This window comes from Pseudopipra pipra, chromosome 8 (assembly GCF_036250125.1).
Source record: "Pseudopipra pipra isolate bDixPip1 chromosome 8, bDixPip1.hap1, whole genome shotgun sequence".
NCBI classification, from domain to species: domain Eukaryota; kingdom Metazoa; phylum Chordata; class Aves; order Passeriformes; family Pipridae; genus Pseudopipra; species Pseudopipra pipra.
This window is the reverse complement of record NC_087556.1, coordinates 23,513,036-23,536,215: the sequence shown is the minus strand read 5'-3', so window position 1 is coordinate 23,536,215 and position 23,180 is coordinate 23,513,036. Positions and strand designations below refer to the sequence as shown.

Here is a 23,180-nt window from a genome sequence, read left to right as displayed (position 1 = left end):
CTTTTTCTATGGCTTTTTCATAAGGAGAAGTAACAAATCTGAAGCAGGATAAATGAAAATTAGAGGATGCCATTTGGATGGTGGCCTCATTAAATCAGCCCTTGCCTTTTCACTTGGGAAGCTGGTTTAGTAATGATCTCTAACATCCACAGAGCCTGTCTTCACAGATGGTTGCAAGCACTTCAAAGGCAGGTATACAACCTGCACCAAAATCCACTCTGCTCATTACAGCTGTTCCCAGGACTTTAGAAAAGAAGTGGCACATTATCCATCACTTCAATCTACACAGCACAAAAAGGCATGAAAGCTCAGTAGAAGGTCCCTGTTCTTCAGCAGCTAACAAACCATAGTCTTTCTCATTTTTCCTTCAGTCTGATGATGAGAAGGCTGAAAATTTACATGCGCTGTTCAGACAAGAGACCTATCTTATGCTTTGCTTTGAAAGCCGAGTATACCTTTGCAAACAAGAATTTAAGAATGATCCCCTCTCATTAATGTCAAATATACTTTTTTTTTTTAAGTGAAGGAGAGAAGCCTAAGGTATCAGAATGAAGAGGCATAAGGCCAAAGAATGTCAATTAGCATTTTAGATTTGTACATCCAAATCATGGCCAGGAAAAACCACAGGAAAAAAAAACAAGTATTTTGAGGGGATACCTAAGTCCACATCTGGGATCAAGGTATGCTCATTGTGAGAGCAGGACAGGAAACTGCTCATGGAATACAGCAGTAGATATGAACACAACAGTTCAAAGTCTGTAGTAAAGATTGCTAAATCCAAGTAAAACTGTACAGATCAGATCAAAGACAATTTCAAATTACTCAGCATGAATCCTTAGGTCAAGGCAGCAACTCTAGTTACCCCACATCTAGCTGGCCAGCAACAGCTAAAATAGGCCAGCAACCCTATGTATCACAAGGAGCAGGAAACATCTCATTTCAGGGCATGGGCACAAACCCAAGGCCCCACAGCAGCGGTCACAGAACAAAGATGAGGAGAAAGAAGCCACTTGCTTGCATTTCCATTTCAGGACCGTCTCCCTCCGGCAGCGTCCGTGCCTCCAGTTCTGAGATACTTTCACCCTCTCCTTCACTGGAATGCCAGCAGCTCTGCAGACAGAGGAAGAGAGATGAGATTAGCAAACAGGAGTGATGCTATCTGGACAACAAATGCACTCAAGCTGGTCACAGGTAAGCTCTCACTCTGGTTCCACAAATGATGAACTGGCAAATGCTGATGGTGCCAGAGCCACACCACAGCAAGTGCATTCATGAGAGCTGAGAAGAAAGGAACACTGAGCAGAGTGGGGGATTATTAGCACAGAAAGTCACATCTGATGATCACTAGTGTACAAGCCTTAAGTCTGATCAAGACTTGATCAGCTATACTGAATGCAACACAGGTTCAGACAAAATGTAATCCAAACAAGATGACACAGAAAGGACTACCAGAAGAACCAGCACATCCCTCTTTTAATAGAGACTAAAAAGAGCCAATTAAGGACAACACCACACAAGAACAGATGGACGAAACACTAGTCAGAACACTGAAACTGGAAGCCAGAGGAGTGTGTCTATTCAGAAGGACTAGCAAAGAAACTGCTCCAGAGTCTAACCTGTCTGACAATCACATAACCAGATACAATAATCAGAAATCAAGATGTCTTCAGACTAAAGATAAAATACATTTGTCTGTATAAACCACCCAATGCAGACACACACCAAGACAAGCTATCTTTTGCAGCTGCTCACCAAAGGATAGAGAATTCCAGCACATCACTGGAAAATTCTCTACTTACAGTCAGACAAAACTACTAAAAGAGAGACTACAGCTCATAAGCCGTTGCTGGGATACAAATCAAAGTTATTGGGATGAGCTGAAACAAACCAAAAATAACACAGTTCAAGAAGTGACAAAAAGTAGGTACCACAGAGACCTGGGACGAAGGTCTCTTTAGAGTCTACATGAACATACCCAGTTCAATACCTGGTTTGCTTCAATGTTCCACGGTTGATGAAAGATGGGGAAATAGGCAGCTTTAGCTCCCATTTTTCTCATATCAAAATTTAATTATTCCATATCCTTGGTGGAGCTGCTTAGGTAGAAAAAAATCAGAAAACTACAAACAAGAAGAAACTCTTGAAGTTATCCTTCTTAACTAGGAGTTGTGAACCACTCCCTAGACTGTAAGAGTTTATCCCCCTTTCATGCATTTCTCAACAGTCAGTGTTCCCAGATGCATAGGATGAAGGGAAGATCCTTAAGAGATGGGCATTGGTGCCCGATCAGAACCAGTTCCCTCCTCCCCTCCCTGTAGTCCCCTCAGTCCACTTCCCAAAAGTGGCATTTTTGGGTACTCTGTCATTTTTAAAACGAAGATTAGTTCCCTGTAAATAAACATCTCCTGTGGTTGTTAATGGGTGTAGGAATCTCTAACCTGGCCCTGGGGTCTGGCCAGACTCTTATTTTCCCAGCCTTCCTTCCATAGCCTCAGGCTTCTTTTTCTCTGCTCACCCTTCCCTCCTCTTTTCTATGCTTTCCGGCACTTAGTCACCATTATAATTTGACTGCATTCCTGGGCATGTGACCCATTTTAAACAAAAACAGAAACCACACACAGAAAAGCTTTTCGTCCCCTAGAAAGCCATGCAACTTTAACTTTATGATCAGTAGAGCCACACCAATTAAAACTGAATTTAAAAAGCTACAAGCTCTTTATTTCTCATAGCCATTGAAAAACAAACAAACAAACAAAAAACCAAATAGAGAGTCAGCCTAGGCTGCAAGAAGAGGAATTCCTTTTTTAAAGGGAGCACTTGCAGGAGCTCATGGGGCCAGATAGTGTCTGAGATGAGGAATGTGCAGCACTGAAAAGTCAGGTCAGGTCCACTCTCCTCATTGCTTATTACTCTCCCAGACAGAGTTCAGGCTCTCCGCCTACATCCAATTCCATTCATTACTCCAAAACACTTCTCCTCCCCACACTCAACCCTCAGTTAAGTTCTCCCCACGTACAGATTTTAAGTCACCAGCTTACACAGTGATGGAAAATGCACTCACGCCACAACCCCCTTCCAACACGTGCTAGCCCAACCAGACATCCTGAGCTCAGTGCACAAACCCTACTAAGACTAGATGGAATTTCCAAGGCTCTGAAAAAGGTGAATCCAAGGTCAAAAAAGCAGCCTCCATCTTACACTGCTGGTCACTTTTCTGGCTGGGAGGCAGTCCTTGGTCCTCCTGCTGCTGAAAGTGGAATTTCAGAAGAGTCACACGTTGGCTTGGCTCAGAGTACCAGTTCACTACCACGCTTACTCCTGCAACAGACACCTCATTCTTCCACAGAAATCAATCTCCTCAGTCTGGAAGGGCTGAGGGTTGTGTGGGGAGGACTATTTGGGGGGAGGTCTGGTGGGGTTTTGGGAGGGTTTGGTTTGGTTTTTTGTTTGTTTTACTGTTAGTAGATATTTTATTCATCCAGCCTGCCTCCTCCATATCGCAGCTCTGGATCCAGTTAATTTAAACATGTCTTTAAAGTATCCATCTTTTGTTTTCCAGGCATTTTATTCAATCAAAATAGAGGAGAAAAGGGACACATGGAGAAAGTTGATGTAAAAATTGGACTGATACATCCCTCCCCTTTGGCAATGCCAAGGCAGCAGAGACTGAACTGCAATGATTTTCAAGTGCTGGTCAGAGACATACAACCCCCTATACCAGAAGAGAAGTTAAATGAAGCCCGGTGATGGAATCAAGTACTGAGATACAATTTTATATTTGTTAATAATTTTATATTTTATTTGATTCCTCAACAGCACCCCCCACAGCAATTCCCAGGATACAAAAAAAATGTGATGAGAATCACTGCATTGCATGAGAACAGTTCTCAAATCTTAGAAAGTTAAAAAAGGCATCACCATATAAACTTAATAATTTGATTGGAAATTTCCTTTTCTCCCCTACAAGAAACTATTTTGCATCAATCATAATCACCACACTTCCTACACATAAAAACTTTTAAGAATTGTTCCATGATAGGTAATCAACAGACATCACACATCTAAACACAGTGGTTGACTTAACCGTGCCTCTCACTTCAGCAACTGTGCTGAACACCCAAAGATTCAGGAGACTAAACCACCTTACGAAGCCAAATACTACGTAAAATGCTGGGGAGGGACCACTATCCACTGGCCAGTGAATACTTTGACCTTTCTTAGTTTGCAATCCAGCAAAATACTAAGCCACGTTCCTAAAATTCAGTACACGCATAAGCGCTCTGTGAAATCAAGATCTTGGCATTCATGTTCCCAGAGAAGCCACCCAACAGTGAACTTCAAGACTGCTGAAGGCTGACTCACTGAGGAAGGACTGCTATTTTTAGCAGGACCTACACAGTCCTGCATCAGAAAGCAACTGAAGTACAGTCCAACATCCTAGAAACATAGGATGGAGGAACCAGTGAACACTGAATGTGAAAACTCAATGAAATTCAAGAAAAATGTTCTTAAAACACACTAGTGTGCATCATCTTACACCTTTGCTAGGGCATCACAGTATCAACAGCTGATAAAGTTACATGGCAAAGAACACACAAGGCTACCTTTGTTATTACCTAATTAATCCAAAAATCACTCTGTTGGGATCCCAAATCATACAGTGCAATATTTGACCTGACCTAACGTGTGTTTCCAGTTGCACGCACTCCTGACGGAAGTTCCCCTTACAAAGACTCCCTTACGTTAAGAAAGAATATTTCTCACAACCTGAGAGGGAGTTCCAGGAGAAAAATCATCCCAAGCAACCCATTACAAAGGATTTTTCATTTCCCCCTTCCTACCTCACCCCACCATACAAAAAAAAAGCTAAATGTATTTTGCTCAAATTATGAATTTCCTCTCTTTCTTGGCAGAGTTGCCAAAAGAAATGTAATATTCCTTCTGGAGTCCATTTCCCAGCTGCTGAAGTGAGAGACTGGGACTGTCCCCACACAGCACCACTGACCCAGGTGACTTCAGCCACCGTGGCAGTTGTTGGCCTGGGCCTCAAAAGAAAGCAATGAAAGAATCACTCAGCCAGAGTCCAAGCACTTTGCCTCCTAAAGCTTCATATCCAACAGATTTTGCCTTCATTTATCCCCTCCTCACACGAAATCCTTTGCCATCAGAAATGGTATTTCTGCAATAGCGAGAGCTTCTGCACTTCACTGCATCCCAGGGAGATTTCTACCGGCCATCTACAATTTCAGCATATGCCAAAACAGTGGTGCCTGCAACAACATATACTGTGTTACAGAAGGTAACACCGACATGTCACACCGTGTATTTTCCCAGCTGCATGGGGCATCCTAACCCAGCAAAATCCTTCACGTTTTGCTACATTTTAACTACCAAAGAGCTCATCTGGAAATGCAAATCTGCAGAGACCTGCTGAGACTGAATCTCTTCCATGGACAAAATCTGTTGTCTACATAAAGGCTGTCACCAGCCTGCCTCAGGCCTGACTGGAAGGGTCATACAGAGAACAAACAGGTCACAGTGGCTAAGCCTCACTTTCAACCTTGGCCCTGTGGCAAGGGTGGCTAACACAAGGACCAACTGTGCTTATTTGTGTAATTGGGACACACCTGTTGAGTGGCAGGGTCTCAGTGCAGCCACAAGTCACAGGCCACCAACAGACAGCCGAGAGGGAAAAGCTATTTATGTCAGAAGCTCCTGTTGCTGTCCTCAACAGGCCGGCTGGCTTTCAAAATGTCTCTTCCAGGACAAAAATTCCAACTGAATTCCTTTAGCACATGACCCTTATTTAGCTTACTGCCATGTTCAGCCTGTCTTCTGTGCTCCCCCCCTCCCTACGTGACACAGGCTCAAATAACTCCAAGACAGAAGAAAGCTCTACTGACTGTTCTCTTGCTGTTCCTTCCCTTCTCTGCTGTGTCTGTGCCATCTCAGACAGTACCAGGCTGTGCAGGTCAACTGCTCCACCAAAAGCTCTCACGAACAAGTCATCTCATGAAAAAGAGACTCTAACAATACCTAGGGGTGCAGACAAATTTCTGTACACACAGTAAGGACACACACCTTCACACAGGCTTCCAAAAAAACCACCATCACCAGGATTGAGCCTGACCACTCCGCCATCAGATGCCCTCTCCCTTACAAGTGATTGCAATGGGAGCATGGCTAGAAACTCCAGGCAGGGTTTGGACACTCTCAGGGACCTATGTTGGCTTTTTGGAGATGAAATTTGGGCTGCTTCAAAAAATGCATGGCCCTGGAAAGATCTGAGAAAACCTGCGGCTGCTCAATAGCTGTCATGTGTATTCTGATCTGAAAGAGTAGACTGTCAGGGTAGTATTTGGATAGAATGAAATAACCTATAGCCAGTTCAACAGAGATAATAGTGACAAGCACAGCACACATATTTTAACTACATAACTATTCTGAACTACATAAAATTCTTCCACTTTGAAATTGTGAATATTTTAAGGGAAAGGTAAGCAGGCCTCAAAGAACTCTTACAAACTTCACCTTCCCAGAACAAAAAGAAGTTCCAATGCTGTGGAGCTGTCTGGGAAGATGTGTCCTGCTTGGCATTAAGAGTTTACAGTAAGAACAAAAGTAAGCACAGTTTATAAAAGCCGCTGACTTTTCCAGCACAAAGCAATAGCTGCATGCCCTCTTCCAGGCTTTTGCCATTACTGCAATATCCTCCCCAGAGTACTCCCTTCTGCATCATCTACACCAGTTCATTGCCTACTTCATTTCTGTCTTAATGTAATGAAATTTTGGTAAAACAAAAAAGATGAAGGAAACTGAAGCAACTTTACAAGCATTCCCACTCCCTCCCCTTCCAGTGGTGAAGGCAGAGGTCTTCTATGATTGCTGCAGTTTGCATTTGGATTTGACTTGCACAGATTGGCCATTTCCTGCTCCTGTAGGTGTATACATTTTTCCAAGATCTGGAAAAAACACAGCTCTTATTAACTCACAGAAATGCTTACACAAGCTCTTAAATACTCAGAGATGATAAATTCGTCCATTAATGGATCTGTTTTTCTGAACTGGAGAATATACCATGATCCTAGAAGGCAAGGCAGAACAGGGGATGGGGGAGAGAAAATATACAGTGGAACATTTCTATATTTTGACAACATCTATTAATACATTACAAAGAGCAAATTGTCAAGCTATTTAGGTTGCAACTTTTAACTTGCCCTCTAAAATTCCTTTGTAACAAAGAGGAAATAAGTTTAGCCCAGCTGCAACTTTATTCCTTTCTTCCATGCTTTAAATAAAGAACCACCTTGCAATGAGCTCTTTGCCTCTCCAATTTCTCCAGTCCAAGGTGGTCCAGCAGGCAGGCACTGGATAAAGGCTTAAAGCACCCTCTGCTATTCCTGGCTCTGACACTGACCTGCTGCACAGAGGGCAGCTTGGTTGACATCTCTCTGCCTCTGCTTCACCTCCCAACCCTTGTTTACCCTGGCTATTTAGGCAGCAAGCTCATCAGGGCAGAGACTGCTCTTGCTGGGCCTGTACAACAGCTGGCAAAACAGACACAGGCTACAGGACACAACTGTAATATCACTATACTCACCAAAAACCCAAAGGCTTTGTGCTACTGCTCAGCTACAGTTTAGCTCCAGAAAGTGTTGTAAAGTCTTAACTTTACTGTGATATGCTGCCATGCGTTTTTGAAACAAAAACTGCACCTTTCACCTTATATCTTGAAGATGGAGCTCAACTTTTGCTTCAGCTGCTCCTATGACAGAGTGAAGTAAAAATCTTCAGCATAGGGGCTATCTTTTTACCATCCTCATAACAAGGTCTTTTAGCAGTACAGGTCTATATATAAAATTAACACCACTATACAGAAAAAGTGGCAGCCTGATATAGAGAGATGCATAGGATAGGTGCCAAGAAGCACATCCATCTAGAACCACTCTGTGCTTCGGTAACAGTGACACAATATTCTCTTGAACATTTATTTACTGCTGATTTAAAGAAGAAAGAGCACATTTTTAACACCAAGAATGTGCTTTAAGAACCCTTGCAAATCAGCTCCTGTTGTTCCTAACATACAGTGACTCCTGCTGATGCAAACCTAGCGATACCCCTCAGCCCACCAAAGGAATGAAGTGTACAGATACATCTCTCAAAGCAAACTTCTTTCTTCTCCTGCAAGTGCACAATTGAATCAATACCTTAAATACTTAATTTGGCTTACATCTGTGTCTCCCAATCAGCTGAATGTACCAGAAACGGCAAATATGAGAGATGGTCAATGTTGTGAATATGCCTTTGACAATAACAGTTAGTATCTGGGATTAAATGCTTATCTTCCTTTGGCATCATTACAACTCAATTTAACATTGTTTAAGCCTAAGCATGTGTCCAGAGATAGCCATAGTTGGCAATTTTTAAAGGTATGTAGCCAGGATGACAAATAGTTTAATAATATAAAAGTTAAATAAAATCAAATTGTTTCACATATACTACTATTTTTCTTTTTCCTGCTGCTAATAGCTAGAGGTTTGCATCCAGTTTCTTATCAATCTTCTCTCTTCCCTATTTTGCCATAAAGAAGTTCTATAAGCGAGCGGACTGCAAAACCAGTTTTTTCACATACAAGATAAAGCCCTTTCCTTCTGATCTTCTTGTTACAATTATCAGAAGATATACCAAACAGAAACAACATTTTAAAGAAACAGTGTCATTTTCAACTTAATCACCCTTTTAAAAATGGGTAAGTGGGGGCAGGGGATAAGTTTCACAGCTATCTCACTCTAGGCTCAAATTTATTGCTATTTACAAAGCATTAACAGATGGCTTATCAAAAGCCACTTAACAGAAGAAATGATCAAACTATTCTGAGATGGGTTTTTGTTTTAAACTGTAAATACTCCCTAGACTAGTTTTTAACTTATGCCAGCCTCCAAGGGACCATCAGTTTAAAATCTAATGTTAGAACCATGCACGTTATTTTATTAAGTACATTAACCCTAAACAGTTCCAGCCTTTGCTTTCTCAATTGCTCACAGTATTGCACAAAAACCTCTTAAAAATAAAAACCAGTGTTCACCTCATGCAATATTAGCCAGAACATGCAACAGAACCTTCAGCTCCTGAGTCAAAACCAAGCTTGACAAACTCAAGTGTTACTCCATATCACTAAGAAAGCACAGTTATCAAGAAGGTCCAGCTATCCATCATCTTCGTCACCATTCTATTTACACAGTGATATTTTAGCTTAAATACCTACTCAGCTCAAATTTAACCTTCAATGAGCAATCTACCAGGTTCCTACTTAGAATTACTATCAAGAAAGGCCATGTGCCCAGAATCTTACCTCAACTCCCGCCCTAATTTGTACTGGTGTGTTAAATAAAATACAGTATCTCTCTGCAAATCTTACTCCCTCAATTGCAAGAGCACCAATCTCAGAGATTGTTCCTGATCTTGGAGACATGCATGAGGAGCAAGTGCTATGGAAGAGACATGGCTAGTTAAAACCCTCAAGCTGCCACAGAGACTATCAAACTCTTCTTCAGCTAACTACAAATTTTACAGCTGGACAACTCAACACATGCACTCACACTGGTTCTTCTGCAGATGTTCAGATATCCAGATCCCCTCGTACTGCTATATTGCCAGAACTGTCTACCCTACTGGGGCAAAACTCATGCAGCTGCCCACAGATGCTGGATCTCCACACAGGGAAAACAAGTGTTTGCTTTGGGGCATTCTCTGTAAGATCTGGCACACCGTTTCAAAGAACTGGAGAATGCCTAAGCCTTCCATGAAGTAATTAAAGGATTCATCCTCCGGATATACCTCAAGGTTCCTCCATAACCACTTGTAATGTCACTTCAGTGTGTTATCCATGATTGAACTTCCCAGGACCACAGCAATGCTGATCAGTGCTAAAAGCAGCTCTCAGTACTAGAGTTAAGGAAAACTTGAAAATAGAACTCAGTACAAAAGCATATCCTAGAATTACTAAAAAAACCCTGTACATAGCAAATCTAACAGCACTGAAATCCCTGGGAGTTCATGATACCCAAGCAGCCTTCCCTTCTCTGAAACCCTCTGACCTAGCAAACCTCTTCTGTAGCTGTTTATAGACCCGCATTCCTCTGCAGGGGGAAGTGGTGGTCCTTACACACACCGCACCTGGTCTGCCGTACACCTGATCCCTCCTGCAACTGAAGGAGCACAGTATCACCTTATTCTTAATGAAAAATACAGAACTTCATTTCCTTGGGAGACAAAATCATATATCACAGTAGACAAGAGTCCAATACACAGCCATTATGCAGTGCTTATTCCTGCTGACTTCCAAGGGAACTCCGCTTAACTTTCAAGCTGTGAAGATTGAGTAGGTTGAAGTGCTGGCCTGAAAACCCAACACGAGAATTTTCACCACCACTAAAGTTCTGCTCCTGCCAGCAGGAGCTATAATTGTTTCTCTGAAGTCTGTGCTATTGATGAATAGTAATATGAGACAGCAAAACAGGGTTCAAAACCTGACATCCCTTCTTTTGAGTCATGTCAACAAAGTGATAACACTACCGAGTCACTGGATGACAAACAAAATCCATGCCAGCAGCTACAGGAAAACCATAGCAAGGGATTTATAGACCCTAACACTCTAAACTTCCTCTTGGCATCCTTTAAGTAGCAAGGAAAGCCCACACTGTGGGGCTGTCTCTGAGTGGCATTTGGTACATAAACAGATTTGAGAGAGAAAAGGCAAACTCTAGGTCCTTACCGTCCAAGGCCTAAGCCCCAAATGCACTTCATCTAGAAAGACGCTGGTGTCATACACAGCAAAGCCAAAAGGGCTCACACCTCTTCCTAACCTATGTTGTGCTGTTGAACTGGAGGAAAAATAAAAATAGACACCGGGAAAAAAACCACAATAATCCCTACTCACAAAACTTTAAAACCCAGAAGCCATGAAGGTCCAAGAGTCACTTTCTCTGTGACAGATATCACCACTTATACCAGCAACTTGCTCTGTGAGGAGAGCCTAAGATACATGTTTCTGGGGGTCCATGCCCACTCTGAAGCCTTTTCTCAGGACACCATCCCAGGCCTTGCTACCTTGCAGCTTCTTCTCTGAGGTGTCTTTGAGACCATGGCAGGGGCTGCTGCTCAGAAGTGGTGAAGGCACATGGGCACACAGGAGCCACCCCAGCTGCACACAACGGCTCCCTCCATCTCCTTGTGTTCCCACCTCCCCTAGGCTGATGCCCCTGAGCCTCTGTGTTTTGTTTGGAGCGGTCTGGGGACAAAGCTGATCACAGAGCCACAGAATTGTTAGGGTTGGAAGGGACCTCTGAAGATCATCTAGTTCAACACTCCTACCAAGGCAGGGTCACCTAAAGCAGGTGACACAGGAATGTGTCCAGGTGGGTTTGGAATGCCTCCAGAGAGGGAGACTCCACACCCTCCCCGGGCAGCCTGTCCCATTGCTCTGCCACCCTCAGTGTATTTAAGTTCTTCCTCATGTTGAGGGGAAACTTCTTGTAGTTTAATTTATGGCCATTGCTTCCTGTCCTGTTGCTGGGCACCACCGAAACAGCCTGGCACCATCCCCTTGGTACCCTTTGAGATATTTATATGCATTAAAGAGATGCCCTCTCAATCTTCTCTGAACTGAACAGGCCAGCTCCCGCAGTCTCTCCTCACACGAGAGATGCTCCAGACCCCTCATCATCTTCGTGGTCTCCGCTGGACCCTCTCCAGCAATTCCTGTCTTTCTTGTATTGAGGAACCCTGAGTTGTACACAGTTCTCCAGGTCTGGAGAGGGCCTCACGCTGCAGCACTCCCGCTGGGCCTGGCGCTGAGGCATCCCGGGAAGCCCCCGCCATCCTCGCCCGCTCCCTCGCGGGGACAAGAGGCACCACCCCCAGCCCTGCTGGGCAGCGCCAGGGCCGAGCCCGGCCCCGCCACCCCGAGGGTGCCACAGCGGCCGCTCCCTCCCGGGGAGGCCCTTCCTGTGCCCTCGCCGCCTCCCCTGGCGCGGGGACAGGGCGGCGCAGCCGCGTTCGGGAATGGCCTCGCGTCCCCCGCCCCCCGCGGCCCCGCGGCGGCCACGCCGGGAGCGCAGCCCGCCCCTGGCAACCGGCTGGGCCGCAGCATCCCCGGCCTTTCCCGGCCGCCGCCCCCCGCCCTTCCGCCGGGAAGGCCGCGCTTACAGGTCGGTGCCGAGCTGGGTGAAGCCGGAGTTGAGGCAGCCGCGGGCTATGCGCCTCCAGAGGAGATCGCGGCCGCTGAGGAAGCGCAGGCGGCGGCAGACCTGGGCCAGGCGGCCCAAGGCCTGCGCGTCCAGGTAGGAGCAGATGAGGAGCAGCAGCTCCTCGGGTAAGGCCCAGAGCGGGGATGGGGGGGAGGCGGCCCGGGATCCCCCCTCCGCCTGGGGGGACCGGGGGCTGCCCTTCCTCCCCATGGAGCAGCAGCTCCCGCCCCTCCTCCCCGGGAGCCGGAGCTGCTGCTGCCCGGGGGAGGCCAAGCCATGGACGGGGCAGCCGCTCCCCAGTCACATGGGGCAGGAGCCGCTGCCTGTCACTGCCCCCTCCGGGGGAGGAGGCGGCTGCCGGGACCGGAGGGGGCACGGGCCGCCGAGCCCACCCTCGTTAGCGGATTAATTCATTAATGGGAGCCACTGGGACTCCCCCTGTGCAGCTGCCCCCCCCCTCCCCCCCACGACCGGCTCACGGATCTGTCTTCCGATCTCAGATTAGCAGTGTCACCTGATCCGAGTATTCATTAATAACGTGAGCAATTAATGGTGGGGACAGTGATCCCAGGTAACCAGAACATCTGCTCCACCTGGAGCAACCCTAGCTAGGCACTGCACTCCTACAAAGGAAGGTGAACAGCAAGGTGGTTAATGCTCATTAATTATTCTTGACCAGGGTCAGGAGCCCATGTCACTCACAAAGTGACAGCAGAGGTCATCTGGTGCTGCACAGCAGTTTTCAACACTCTCACATTCCTGGGACAGGTAACATAAGGGTCTTCCCCATGTAACAGCAGGCCCTGCTACAATGGATTTCGCCAGCACCCTTCCGTGCAGTCCATTCCTCCTTCCAGGGCTCCACAGAGTGAAGGCAGAAAAGTGCTCGCAGTTCACACGTGGGTGTACACATACACCAGCACACCACCACGAAAGAACAGTTCATAATAACTGAGTCATTGTTGCCATCCACAGGAGCCTGGAGTACTGACAACGCAGAAGGATTCTGGTCCAAAATGGCATAGTCCTCTGCAGACAGTGGAGCAGGAAAATATGAGTCTAGTGTTGTGTTATTCTTTCTTATAGTACTTTCCATTCCACAGAAGCCTGAAATGCTGAGGAAATTTCTCCCTCAAAATTAAAAAATAGATAAATTATAAGAAGTTCATCATCTGCCTAGAATGCTTTGAACAGGTGTCACTTAGCCACCACAGTCTACATCTCCTTTTGCAGGGTGGAGTAAGATAATAAATTTCAGCATATAATGAGGTTACCATAGCATACAGACCTTGAGACAGTACTTGCATCATGTTCCAGAAGGTCATCTTGTCTGTGTAATCTCAAGCACTCAAATATTCGTACAACTGAATCACCAACTCGAAGCCTCATATTTAAGAGTTTCAAAACTGGTCCATTTCCACTGAGTTTTAATACACCCTGGAAGTCAGGGAAGTTCCAAAAGGCAGCAAATTTTTTATCAGCATTTATAAGAAGTGATGTCCAAAGTAATTAAAAATTTCTTAAGCTGAGTTTGAGAAATTTTCACTCAGGTGAAATAACAGCACATCTGATAGAGGACTTGAGTAGCCAACTGAAAGGGGGGGTAATACAACAGATTTAGCTTAACATAAGATTATGGAACTTTGTGTGAATACAGTTTTATATTGACTTTGTTTATATGAAACAGTTCTTTTTGTAATAGACTTCAGCAATGTCTGAAGCATTAAATGTATTAAAAGCTGAGTGGCTTCTCCATCTTAAATTGTTATTGTAAAGATATACTTATTATCAAGTTGGTCTTTTTCCAGTAGCATCACACAGAGACAGCTTCTCCACCCTCCACTATTTAATATTTTTATTAGCAACTTGAAAAAAATCTGAAATCATTCATAGCAAAACTTTCTAGGAGGCACAAAGCATGGGGCAAGAGGCAAAGGGTGGCTTATGGCTGCATAACCCTATGCTAAGTTTAGGCATAATCACATCATATGTATTTCAATCGAGCCAAATGTAAAGTCTCACATCTAGGAACAAAGAATGTAGGTCACACTGAAAGGATGTAACTCTATCCTGCAAAGCTGCAATTCCGTAAAGACTTCATTAAGATGAATAATCAGCTGAACGTGAGCTCCTTCTGCAGTGCTGTGACCAAAGAGCTAGTGCTGTCCTGGGAAAAAAAAACAAGAGCTGGTGGTGCTTTTACCTCTGATTTTGACTCTGTCGTGACTGCTTTGGAAATAATTTGTCCAGACAACATTTCAAGAAGGATGTTTAAAAACTAGATGGATTTCAAAGAAGATTGAATGTAAAAATGATTACAGGACTGTCAGACGTTTTATAGTAAGACCCAAAGTGCTCAGTCTATTTAGCTTTCTAAAGAGAAGGTTAAGGTGTGAGGTGATCATACCTTATGAGCACTGAAACAGGAAGAAAAATCTGGCAATATACGGATCTTGTGTTTAACAGACAAAGAGAGAAGATCTCTTGACAGAAGGTGATGGGAAACAAAGTCGTAAGTAAAGCATCCTTTTGTAGGGAATAAAATTAACTATTGAAACAGCTTACCAAGATTTATGGTAGCTTCACCATCACTGGATTTTTATAAAACAATGCTAGTTGGTTTTGGTTTTGGTTTGAGGTTCTTTTTCCTTAGAGACTGGCTAGAGCGCAACTACTAGAACTTAACCAGGAACTGACCTGGTGAGTCCTAACTCAGGATATCAGACTGAGACAGTCCAAGGGGTCCCTTCTGGTATTAGGCTCTGTTACTCTACAGAGGCAGCTTCTGCGTAGTGCAGTCTCCCTGCACTGTGTGGCATCCAAACTCCTGTGTACACAGTCTGTGGCCGTGCCCCTTTACAAAGGAAAACTACTTGGTGCAGACCAGAAGGAGCCTGGGTGCAAAGTAACACATGCAGTGTGACCCTCTGGGATACCAGGACCAAGTATGGACAAGGGTATCTGAAGAAGGGGGGCCTTGGTGCTCTCCAGTTTGTGACCCAGGGTATAAACACCTATGAAATATTTGGCTAAAATGAAACGTGTTTGCACACAGTAATAGTGCAGAGGGTCAACTATGCTCCAAAGAGGATACACATACATACAATATGAAGAATGAAATTATGATACGTTTCTCTTAAATGTAGCATTGTTTTCTAGTATGGATAATTGCCTTACAACATAGTAACAATAGTTATTCTTTGCCCAAAACATAGATATCATACATTCCTTGGGGTTTTGTTTTAAGAGAAATGGACCTGCAACATTTGTTCTCAGGCGTGGTTTCAGCTACTGTGCCTGCTGTGGAGCTGTCAAAGCTCTGCATCATGGGCTAAGAACCCAAAGGCACTGATCTTCCCAACAATGCAAAAGTTAGTGCTTATATAGTCTGCAGGAGCAAGAACCAAGGAAGGTTCTGAACCATTACTAAAACTGTTTTTGTAGTGCAGTGTAATCATAATAATGCATCCTTTCCAAATCCTGCAGTCAAAGATCCCAGTCCTTTTGTGGCTCATGACCACTCTGAACCTCTAGAAAAGGTATAGGATTCTGTGCTCAAGTAGCAGACCATTCCAACATCATGACTTGCAGAGTTTGTAAACTAAAAATCAGAGGGCTTATATCTGTAAAGCTTTAACAGCACAAGTCAATGAAACTCAGCTTGGAAGAAACACCATTTGAATACCTGCCTGTCAATTTTATTTTTTTTCTGTCTTCAAGGGGTTTTATTATTTGCAGTGCCCTCAAATACACCTTTCCAGCTAAAGACACATTCATGTGGACAGCTCTTTGTTTTGTTTTTCCTTCCAACCAATGCTTTTGTGTATTTCTGAAACTTAAGACACCTCCTCTGCTACTACAGTACTTATCTGTAACACCATCGCTTTGAGGGATTAAAGCAGGTTACTTGTTACACACTTAGATCAAGAGTTATCTGAGTAGAAAGTCTATCCCGTTAGGGTTGGCGGAATCTGGTTTTGATCTTGAGTTGTTTTGATTTTCTGTGAGAGCAAGTAACATGTTATTTTAACTTCTGAATAAGGTGTGCTACCTGACTGTGTCTCTTCTGTTTGGCAGAAAGGATTAGAAACCTCCACGGAACTTGCACTCTATTAAAGCAGAGTGCTCACCATTGAGAACCAAGGGGCTGAATTGTTTTCAGATTATATGTGTGTGTGTGTCTTTCCCACATCAAAGACTTTGATGGAAGCTGTTCACGCTATTGTCAGGAATGCAGGGATTGGCACAAAGGTGATTAGTAAAATTGCTTTTCTGCAGGAGAAGCACAAAAATTACCAAAGGATTAAAGAGGATGAAATTAAAAGGTTATGCTGAATTTGGGGGTAAATTTTCTCCTTTTAAATTTTCTCCCAAATTACACATATTGATTTGGTTTTACCTATGAAAGGTCTGCCAGAAGAAACCAGGATTAGAAGCTGTTTGGTATTGGTTCTGTTAAAGGGAGATAAAAAATCTTCCCTTAAAAATATTCTCAACAGATCCTATTCCAAACCCCATCCACAAGGAGCTTTAATGAGTACTAGGGGCAGCCAGCTACTAGCCATCCATACGAGGTTCTCAGCAGCCACAGGATTGGGACCTTTAGTCGTGATTGTGCTGAAAATCAGAAAACCAAGCAATTCCATAAATCACTTTGTCATCGGTGATGCTGTTTGTTTACTTTTCTCACTACACTCTTCTGACAAAGATACTAAACTGAGGAGATCGCTTTCATTATCCACTTGCTAGGCACATGCAATGCTTTTGTATTTTGATCAGCAGCTGAGCTGCTTGAATGGTTTGGAAAAAAAGGCAATAAAAAGGGATTCTCAAATATTTCAGTGTATCAAAATGAACAGCCAAGCCTTCCAGAAGCTTTCTTGCTTGGCAGAACTGCAGTGCAATTAAAAAAGCGTATCACCTCCCATAGCCAGCAGAATTGTCTCATGTTGCTGGTTTAGACTCTCTTTATTTTGCATTTTGTTTTGAACAATCTTCTATTATTTGCTAAGTACAAGCCATATACCTATTTCTTGTTTTCACATTTTGAGTTTTGTTTGTTTGTTTTACTAATCTGTTCTTCCCTGGAAGTCACACGGAATATTTTGCTTTAAACCTCATTTATCAAAGTATTATCTAAAGCATCTGTTCAGAAAATGTTCATTTTAACTGTTTTCCCAACAATGACCTTCTTCCTCCCCCCCAGGCCACATCAAGTTGTCACTCACCAGACAGCTGTGGAATTTGGAATCATTCCTTTTAAACGCTTTACAATTCCAAATGGTAGATTTCTAATGGCACAATATGATTGCCACAAAGATCTTTAAATTTCCCAATCCTCCAGGCTTCAAAGGCTGGACCGTCCTTGATCTCCTGAAGGAATGCTTTTGAATCTTGTTCTTTTATAGGGGCTACCTATGAAGATATTTTAGGGGCTTTTTCCTTTCGTACTGAGGAAATAAAGGTTCAAATACCCACTGGCTTCTTTGGGAGTAAGACTGAGACTTAGAAAGTTATTTCTAGGGATACTCAGCTCAGTTTCCATTAATTTCACAAGCAGTTCCAAAACTTTCTGGTGTGTTTATAAAGCAATATAAGTATCCTTGGTGTAGTAGTGATTATACTACTCTTTCATCCTGCGTCTTCCTTCCATCCACATGGCTACTTCATGCAGCTCCTCACCTGTCTGACAGTGCCCTGACCCATCCCGTGCCCTTGGGTACAGAGGGGTCCCTTGCTCTTGGAGGATTCTCCGTTGTTGTATCACTTACAAGGTAATAATTTGTTCAAGGAAAATGAGCAAACCTAATCCTACAAGCAGTTTTGGGTCTGCCTTGACCAGGCAGCCAAGACAAAGCCTAATTACTTGCAACAACTACAGATTTGCAGAATTATTAGGGTCCTAGGCTTCCTTCTCTCTTTCTCTACAGAGAGGAAACATTTCACTATTAGTCCTTTCTTGCATAGTAGGATTTCTGAACCAGGAAGCTGTTTTTAATTTCTTACTGGTTAATTCTTTTTGTCATCACTGAAACACAGAATTCATCAATTTGAAGTTAAGAGATTGATAATGCAGCAACAGGAATCTGACTGATGCTAGAAAACAGCCTTTATTTCTATTCAGTTCAGCTTATGCCAACCCATAAGGCAAGTTCTACCCTCTGTCTTCCTATAAATGAAGCACACATATGTATAAAAAAAATAAAGGAAGGTATCCTCCTGTCCACACACTGTAGGTCCTAATCCTCCAGTGGAGCACCACACTAGTGCAAGGTCTCACCTAGCAGATTCATCATAGGTTTGGGGCCTTCAGCTGTAACCCCCTTGGAGAAAGGATGTGCAGATGTCCTTCCTACACTGCTACAGCACCTCACATGACATGACCTCTGCTGTGACTGAGCCTCTCAGATATTATTATAAGGAGCAGATAATGCTTTGTCACTGCAGTAAGTGTATGTTTAGATATCTCGTATTGCTAATGCATGTAATTTTAAAATAGTCCTCAGCCTAACCTCAGGTTTTGTGACGACAATAACAAACTGCAGGGACAACTGATTACTAACCCAGTTTATGGGTCAAGGAACAGGCCTTAGATCCTCATTTACACAGTTTCTTATGATCATGTAAGCCCTCCCTCTACAAGACTATTTTTATTTGTTTGTTTAGATCAGTTAAAAAAAGAAATCCCAGATCCCAAAATAGAGAATGTTTTCCTTTGGAACTGGAAGCAAACACACTTGATGGCTTTAACATCTGCTGGACAATGCGTGGATGGGTGGTGGGCACCTCACACAGTTTTGTGACAAACACATGTGCGTACAGCGTGTCAGATTATAAATCCAAGAATAAAGAGTCATTAAAACCTCCCTTCTCTAGCCCACCTGCCATGAAAATAGGCTTTTCACTCTATCTATTTAAACTGAAAATGAGTATTGGGAAGAAAAATGCCGACATTCCAGGGATTCAAGTCAAAATCTCCCCCTCCAGTAAAGGGGGTCTGTCAATTGAACATAGATTGATCCATTGTCTGTCTCCCATCAGGACCCACAAGCCACCTCATGCACATATGCTTCTATTCTGGCTAGAAACTGAGACCTCACAGCCTCAGACCATCACAGTAACATTTACATCTGTCATTGGCTTGATCTGAAACTCTGCAGAATTCTCAAATGCCTTTTCTGCTTTTGCAGCCTATTAGTGCCTGCTTCAATTTTTGGGTGCAAATTCCAGTGAGATTAGCTTGCTACCCAGCAGAGCACAAGCTCTCTCAGCTCCACCATGAACACAAAGCTTCCTGCTCTTGGAAGGGAGGAGAGGAGAAAGAGACACTTGCACACTGGGTCAACTCTTACCAGAATTCACTTGAGTTCTGCGAGTGCTAAATTTTTTCCTATCCTTTCTTTTTTCCTGCAGTCTGCAGTGCATTTATCATTGTTAGTATATCTGAATTATTAGTAGCATTAAATTGAAATACATCTCAAGAAAAAAAACAGCCAGGCTGGGCAAGACACCCATGCCCTTGCAGAAGAGAAAAGTGTTCTGACTTACAGACGTCAGTTGGAACTCTAGAAACTGAATTTACTAGTATGTAATGACATACAAATCACAATGCTTCTGATAGATTATTCTCACCTGTAACTGTGCTGCTTTGTCTGTTTAGACGTTGTGAGCCTTGTAACGCACTCTGAGCCTGATAACTGCATTAGTAATGCCAGGAAGAAAATAGCTTTTTAAAGCGGGTAAAGCCCACAGCACTTTTTCCCTATTGCTTACATTTCTTTCCATGCACACACATACAGATTTTTCCAGCATGAACCTCTGTACACGGAACCAGTGAAGCCATCTCCTCCCTTATTTTCTCTTGCCGCTCTGAAGTGTGAGGCCCGTTTGCTGTGTAGGTGCCCTAGCAGGTGTTTGGATGTGCAGGTGTGTGCACAGGCAAAGTCCCGAGCACAAGCACAAACAAAGATTCAAATACCAGGGCCTTTCAGCCTGAACCTGACACTACCACTTTAAAACCAGAGATGTGGACATCAAAGTTTTCCACTCCCCAGAAGGAATGGACTATTTTACACCCTTCCAAATTACGTCTCTCATCTCTCTGCCTTTCCTACAGCCTTCTCTCTCTCTCTCACACACACACACTTTTTCTAATACCATCCCTCCCTCTCCACTTCAAACCATGGGAAAAACCTAGGAAAAGAAGCTTGCCGAATAAGGGACCGTTTCAGTGCATTGTGTTTTCCAGCTAGACCTGAACAGACTGAAATCAATTCAGCTCTCTCTCACTCGCTCTTTCCCTCCCTCTCCCATGTCTCTTTTTGTTTCTCTTAGATCGTGCTCTCTTGCCTTAAGAAAGCCCGGTTTAGTTATATCCATCCCCATAGCAATGAAGTGACCAGTGTTTTTTTTATTGCTTGTAAAAACACAGTATCTTTTTCATGGGAGTCAGGTTCTCCTTTGGTTTGAAATGCCCAGTGAGCAGTGGCAACAACCTGCAGAATCTTTGATCAATTCTCACATATCCATTTGAAGTATCTTTAGTAGACCCATCAAAAGAAAGGGGCTTGGTAATTAATATTTTAATAGAGTGTACCAGCCTCTCATTGTGTTATTGGCAAAAGGCCTGATTTATCAGGAGCACACAGAAATACCTCTGTCTGATCTGAATTGCTATGTGCTCTAAAAAAATATACATTATTAAAGCTGAAGTCCAGCTGTTGCTATATTAAAATCCTCTGTTTTTTATTTGCTCCTACCTTTTGGAAGGTTTCAGTTTTCATTCTGAAATTTTCCAGGCTTGCTCCCAATACTGAGGTTATAACTGCAGGGCAAGAACTAGAGGAGAATGCAAGAAGGTTCACTGGAAACTTGAACAGGTGAGATTCAGCACAGCAGAGCCAGCAGCCCAAAGAAGGCAGAAGTGTCACTTAAATTTTGATTGTACAACCTGTTGACAAAGGGACAGAATTAAGATGTGTGTGCAAGCTGGCTCTTATGCCTTGCAGTCTTTGGGATAGTTAATTCCACAGTTAGTGTTCCCTTAACATAATTTTTTCTTTCCCTGAGTTGTCCAGGGTCTCAGGACCAGATGTGAGGCTGCTGTAAACAACAGTTTTACTGTTTTAACAGAATTATGCTGCTTTATATTGAAACAGGGTATCACCCAGAGAAAAAACAAAAATTATCCACCTATCCAGAACTTTCATAATAAAGAAAACCCAGCAACCAAGACTAACCACAAACCAGAGATGTCCAAAGAAAGCCAAACATCACAATTTGAAAAGAGTTAAAGTAAGAAAAATAAAGGTGGTGTGAAATTGCAGGTTATCAGCAACACCCATTGGACTTGAGCCCCAGTCCTTTAGGACAATCATAACACTCTCCCAGGCAAATTGGACTTGCAAGGTCCAGCCAGCAGGTAATGGCATGCCAAGAGCTTTTTCTCATGTAGACCCCAGTTGACCACAAAATGATGAGGTCTTGATATGCTTTAATGGGAGCTAAATTAAAACCAGCTTTGCAGAAACCCACTCACCACTTACCAGGCGTTCAGTCCAGTTCAGGTCATCAGCTGGTTCCAGGGCAGTTCATCCCCTTTGAGAACTGAATTGTCACCTTCCGTGCTCCCTGCAGTTTCCAGCTGGAGGCTGGAACAACCATAAACACAAGCTATTGCACTAAAATCTGCCTTCAAGATTGACAAACTCAAAATCGTTTGTCTGTCTGTCTGTCACTGCCTGCTGAGTATCTGAAAATCGTGCAGAACTGTTGGGTGCTCGACACTGCTGAAAACATCACTTTATATAGGCACCTAACTGCCTTTTGCAGTGTCTGGTTTCTGACTCCTAATAGTACATGTGCTGTGACTCACCTACCTTTTACACGGTGCTTTGCTGTGGTACAAACTTTAATACTACAATTCCCCATTAGTTCCCAAACAGCAGAACACAGCATGGGCTGCATTTCCTCTACCACCTCAAATACGCTGGTAGTATCAGTCCTGCAACTTAACCTACCTAAGATTTGTAACCAGTATCTCCTAAGTATCCTAATTTTTCCAGCACTCAGAATGTGGCCTAATTATTTTCAGCCAGCTGCACAGCTTTTCAGATCTGTTTTTCAGAAGGAGAGGTGATTAATTATAACCCTAATTTTATGCAATACAAACTTTCAGGTAAAGGACTTGAAGAGCTCAGTCTTTCAGTTCGGCATCAATTTCATTTGGTTTACACATATCTGTATTGTCTGTGTGTTTGTAAATATTCTCTGTATTTAATAAACAGTATATTGTGTAAATACAGTTTACCTAGTATTTTTCTTAAAAATTAACATATGCTGAGCAACATGCAGTATAACAGATTCTATACAAAATTGCAGAAAGGGCAAGTAACATATTGTACAGTGAGGAAATCCTAAATGATAATAGATATTTGCCTTGGAGCATAAAAAAAAAGTGCAGAGTTACCTTTACTGCAAGGTACCTTCTGGTTAGTGTCCTTAATCATACAAACATAGTGGTCTCCTGGAAACTTTAGAATGTTTTTTGGGGGATTGTTTCTCCTTAGGGAAAATGCTGTGATAAAAAGAGAAAAAAAGTGAAGAAAAAAAAAATAACTTTAACACAGGGGAAAGCTTTGGTGTGTTGTTCTTGTGAGTGTATTTTCAGGAACAGTTTCCCAAGAGCTCAGTCTTTTACATGCTATGATTTCTTCTGACTGTTCTGACTTCTTTTTTTATATAATACAGGATTAAAATCTGAATATAAGCTTTTTCAAACACTTTTGGTGCTTAAGCTGCCTGGTAGCTCTAGTTGCCACTTCCAGGACTGCTGAACTTTTCTGGTTTGCAAATAATTATAATGATTGTGTGTTAAATGCCATCTCTTGGGACTCCTGTGATAGATACTATTGGAATGCAGCTCCTCTGGAA

General features: G+C 43.1%; 1 protein-coding gene and 1 long non-coding RNA gene across 3 annotated transcripts in view; one reads left to right on the top strand and one right to left on the bottom strand.

Moving 5' to 3' along the window:
• Positions 1-12,557, bottom strand: part of FBXW4 (F-box and WD repeat domain containing 4) — a 60,491-nt gene extending 47,934 nt beyond the window's left edge. For both annotated transcript variants that reach the window (XM_064663122.1, XM_064663123.1), the window contains exons 1-2: positions 12,208-12,557; positions 1,015-1,110 (exon numbers count right to left, since the gene is read on the bottom strand). In XM_064663122.1, the coding sequence (XP_064519192.1) occupies positions 1,015-1,110; positions 12,208-12,458 (347 nt within the window). In that variant the 5' untranslated portion in view covers positions 12,459-12,557. The remainder of the gene's footprint in view (positions 1-1,014; positions 1,111-12,207) is intronic.
• Positions 12,253-22,547, top strand: LOC135418154 (uncharacterized). The gene is made up of 2 exons (XR_010432325.1): positions 12,253-12,341; positions 13,224-22,547. It is a non-coding gene; the product is annotated as an uncharacterized LOC135418154 (long non-coding RNA).
• The last annotated feature ends 633 nt before the right edge of the window (positions 22,548-23,180 follow it).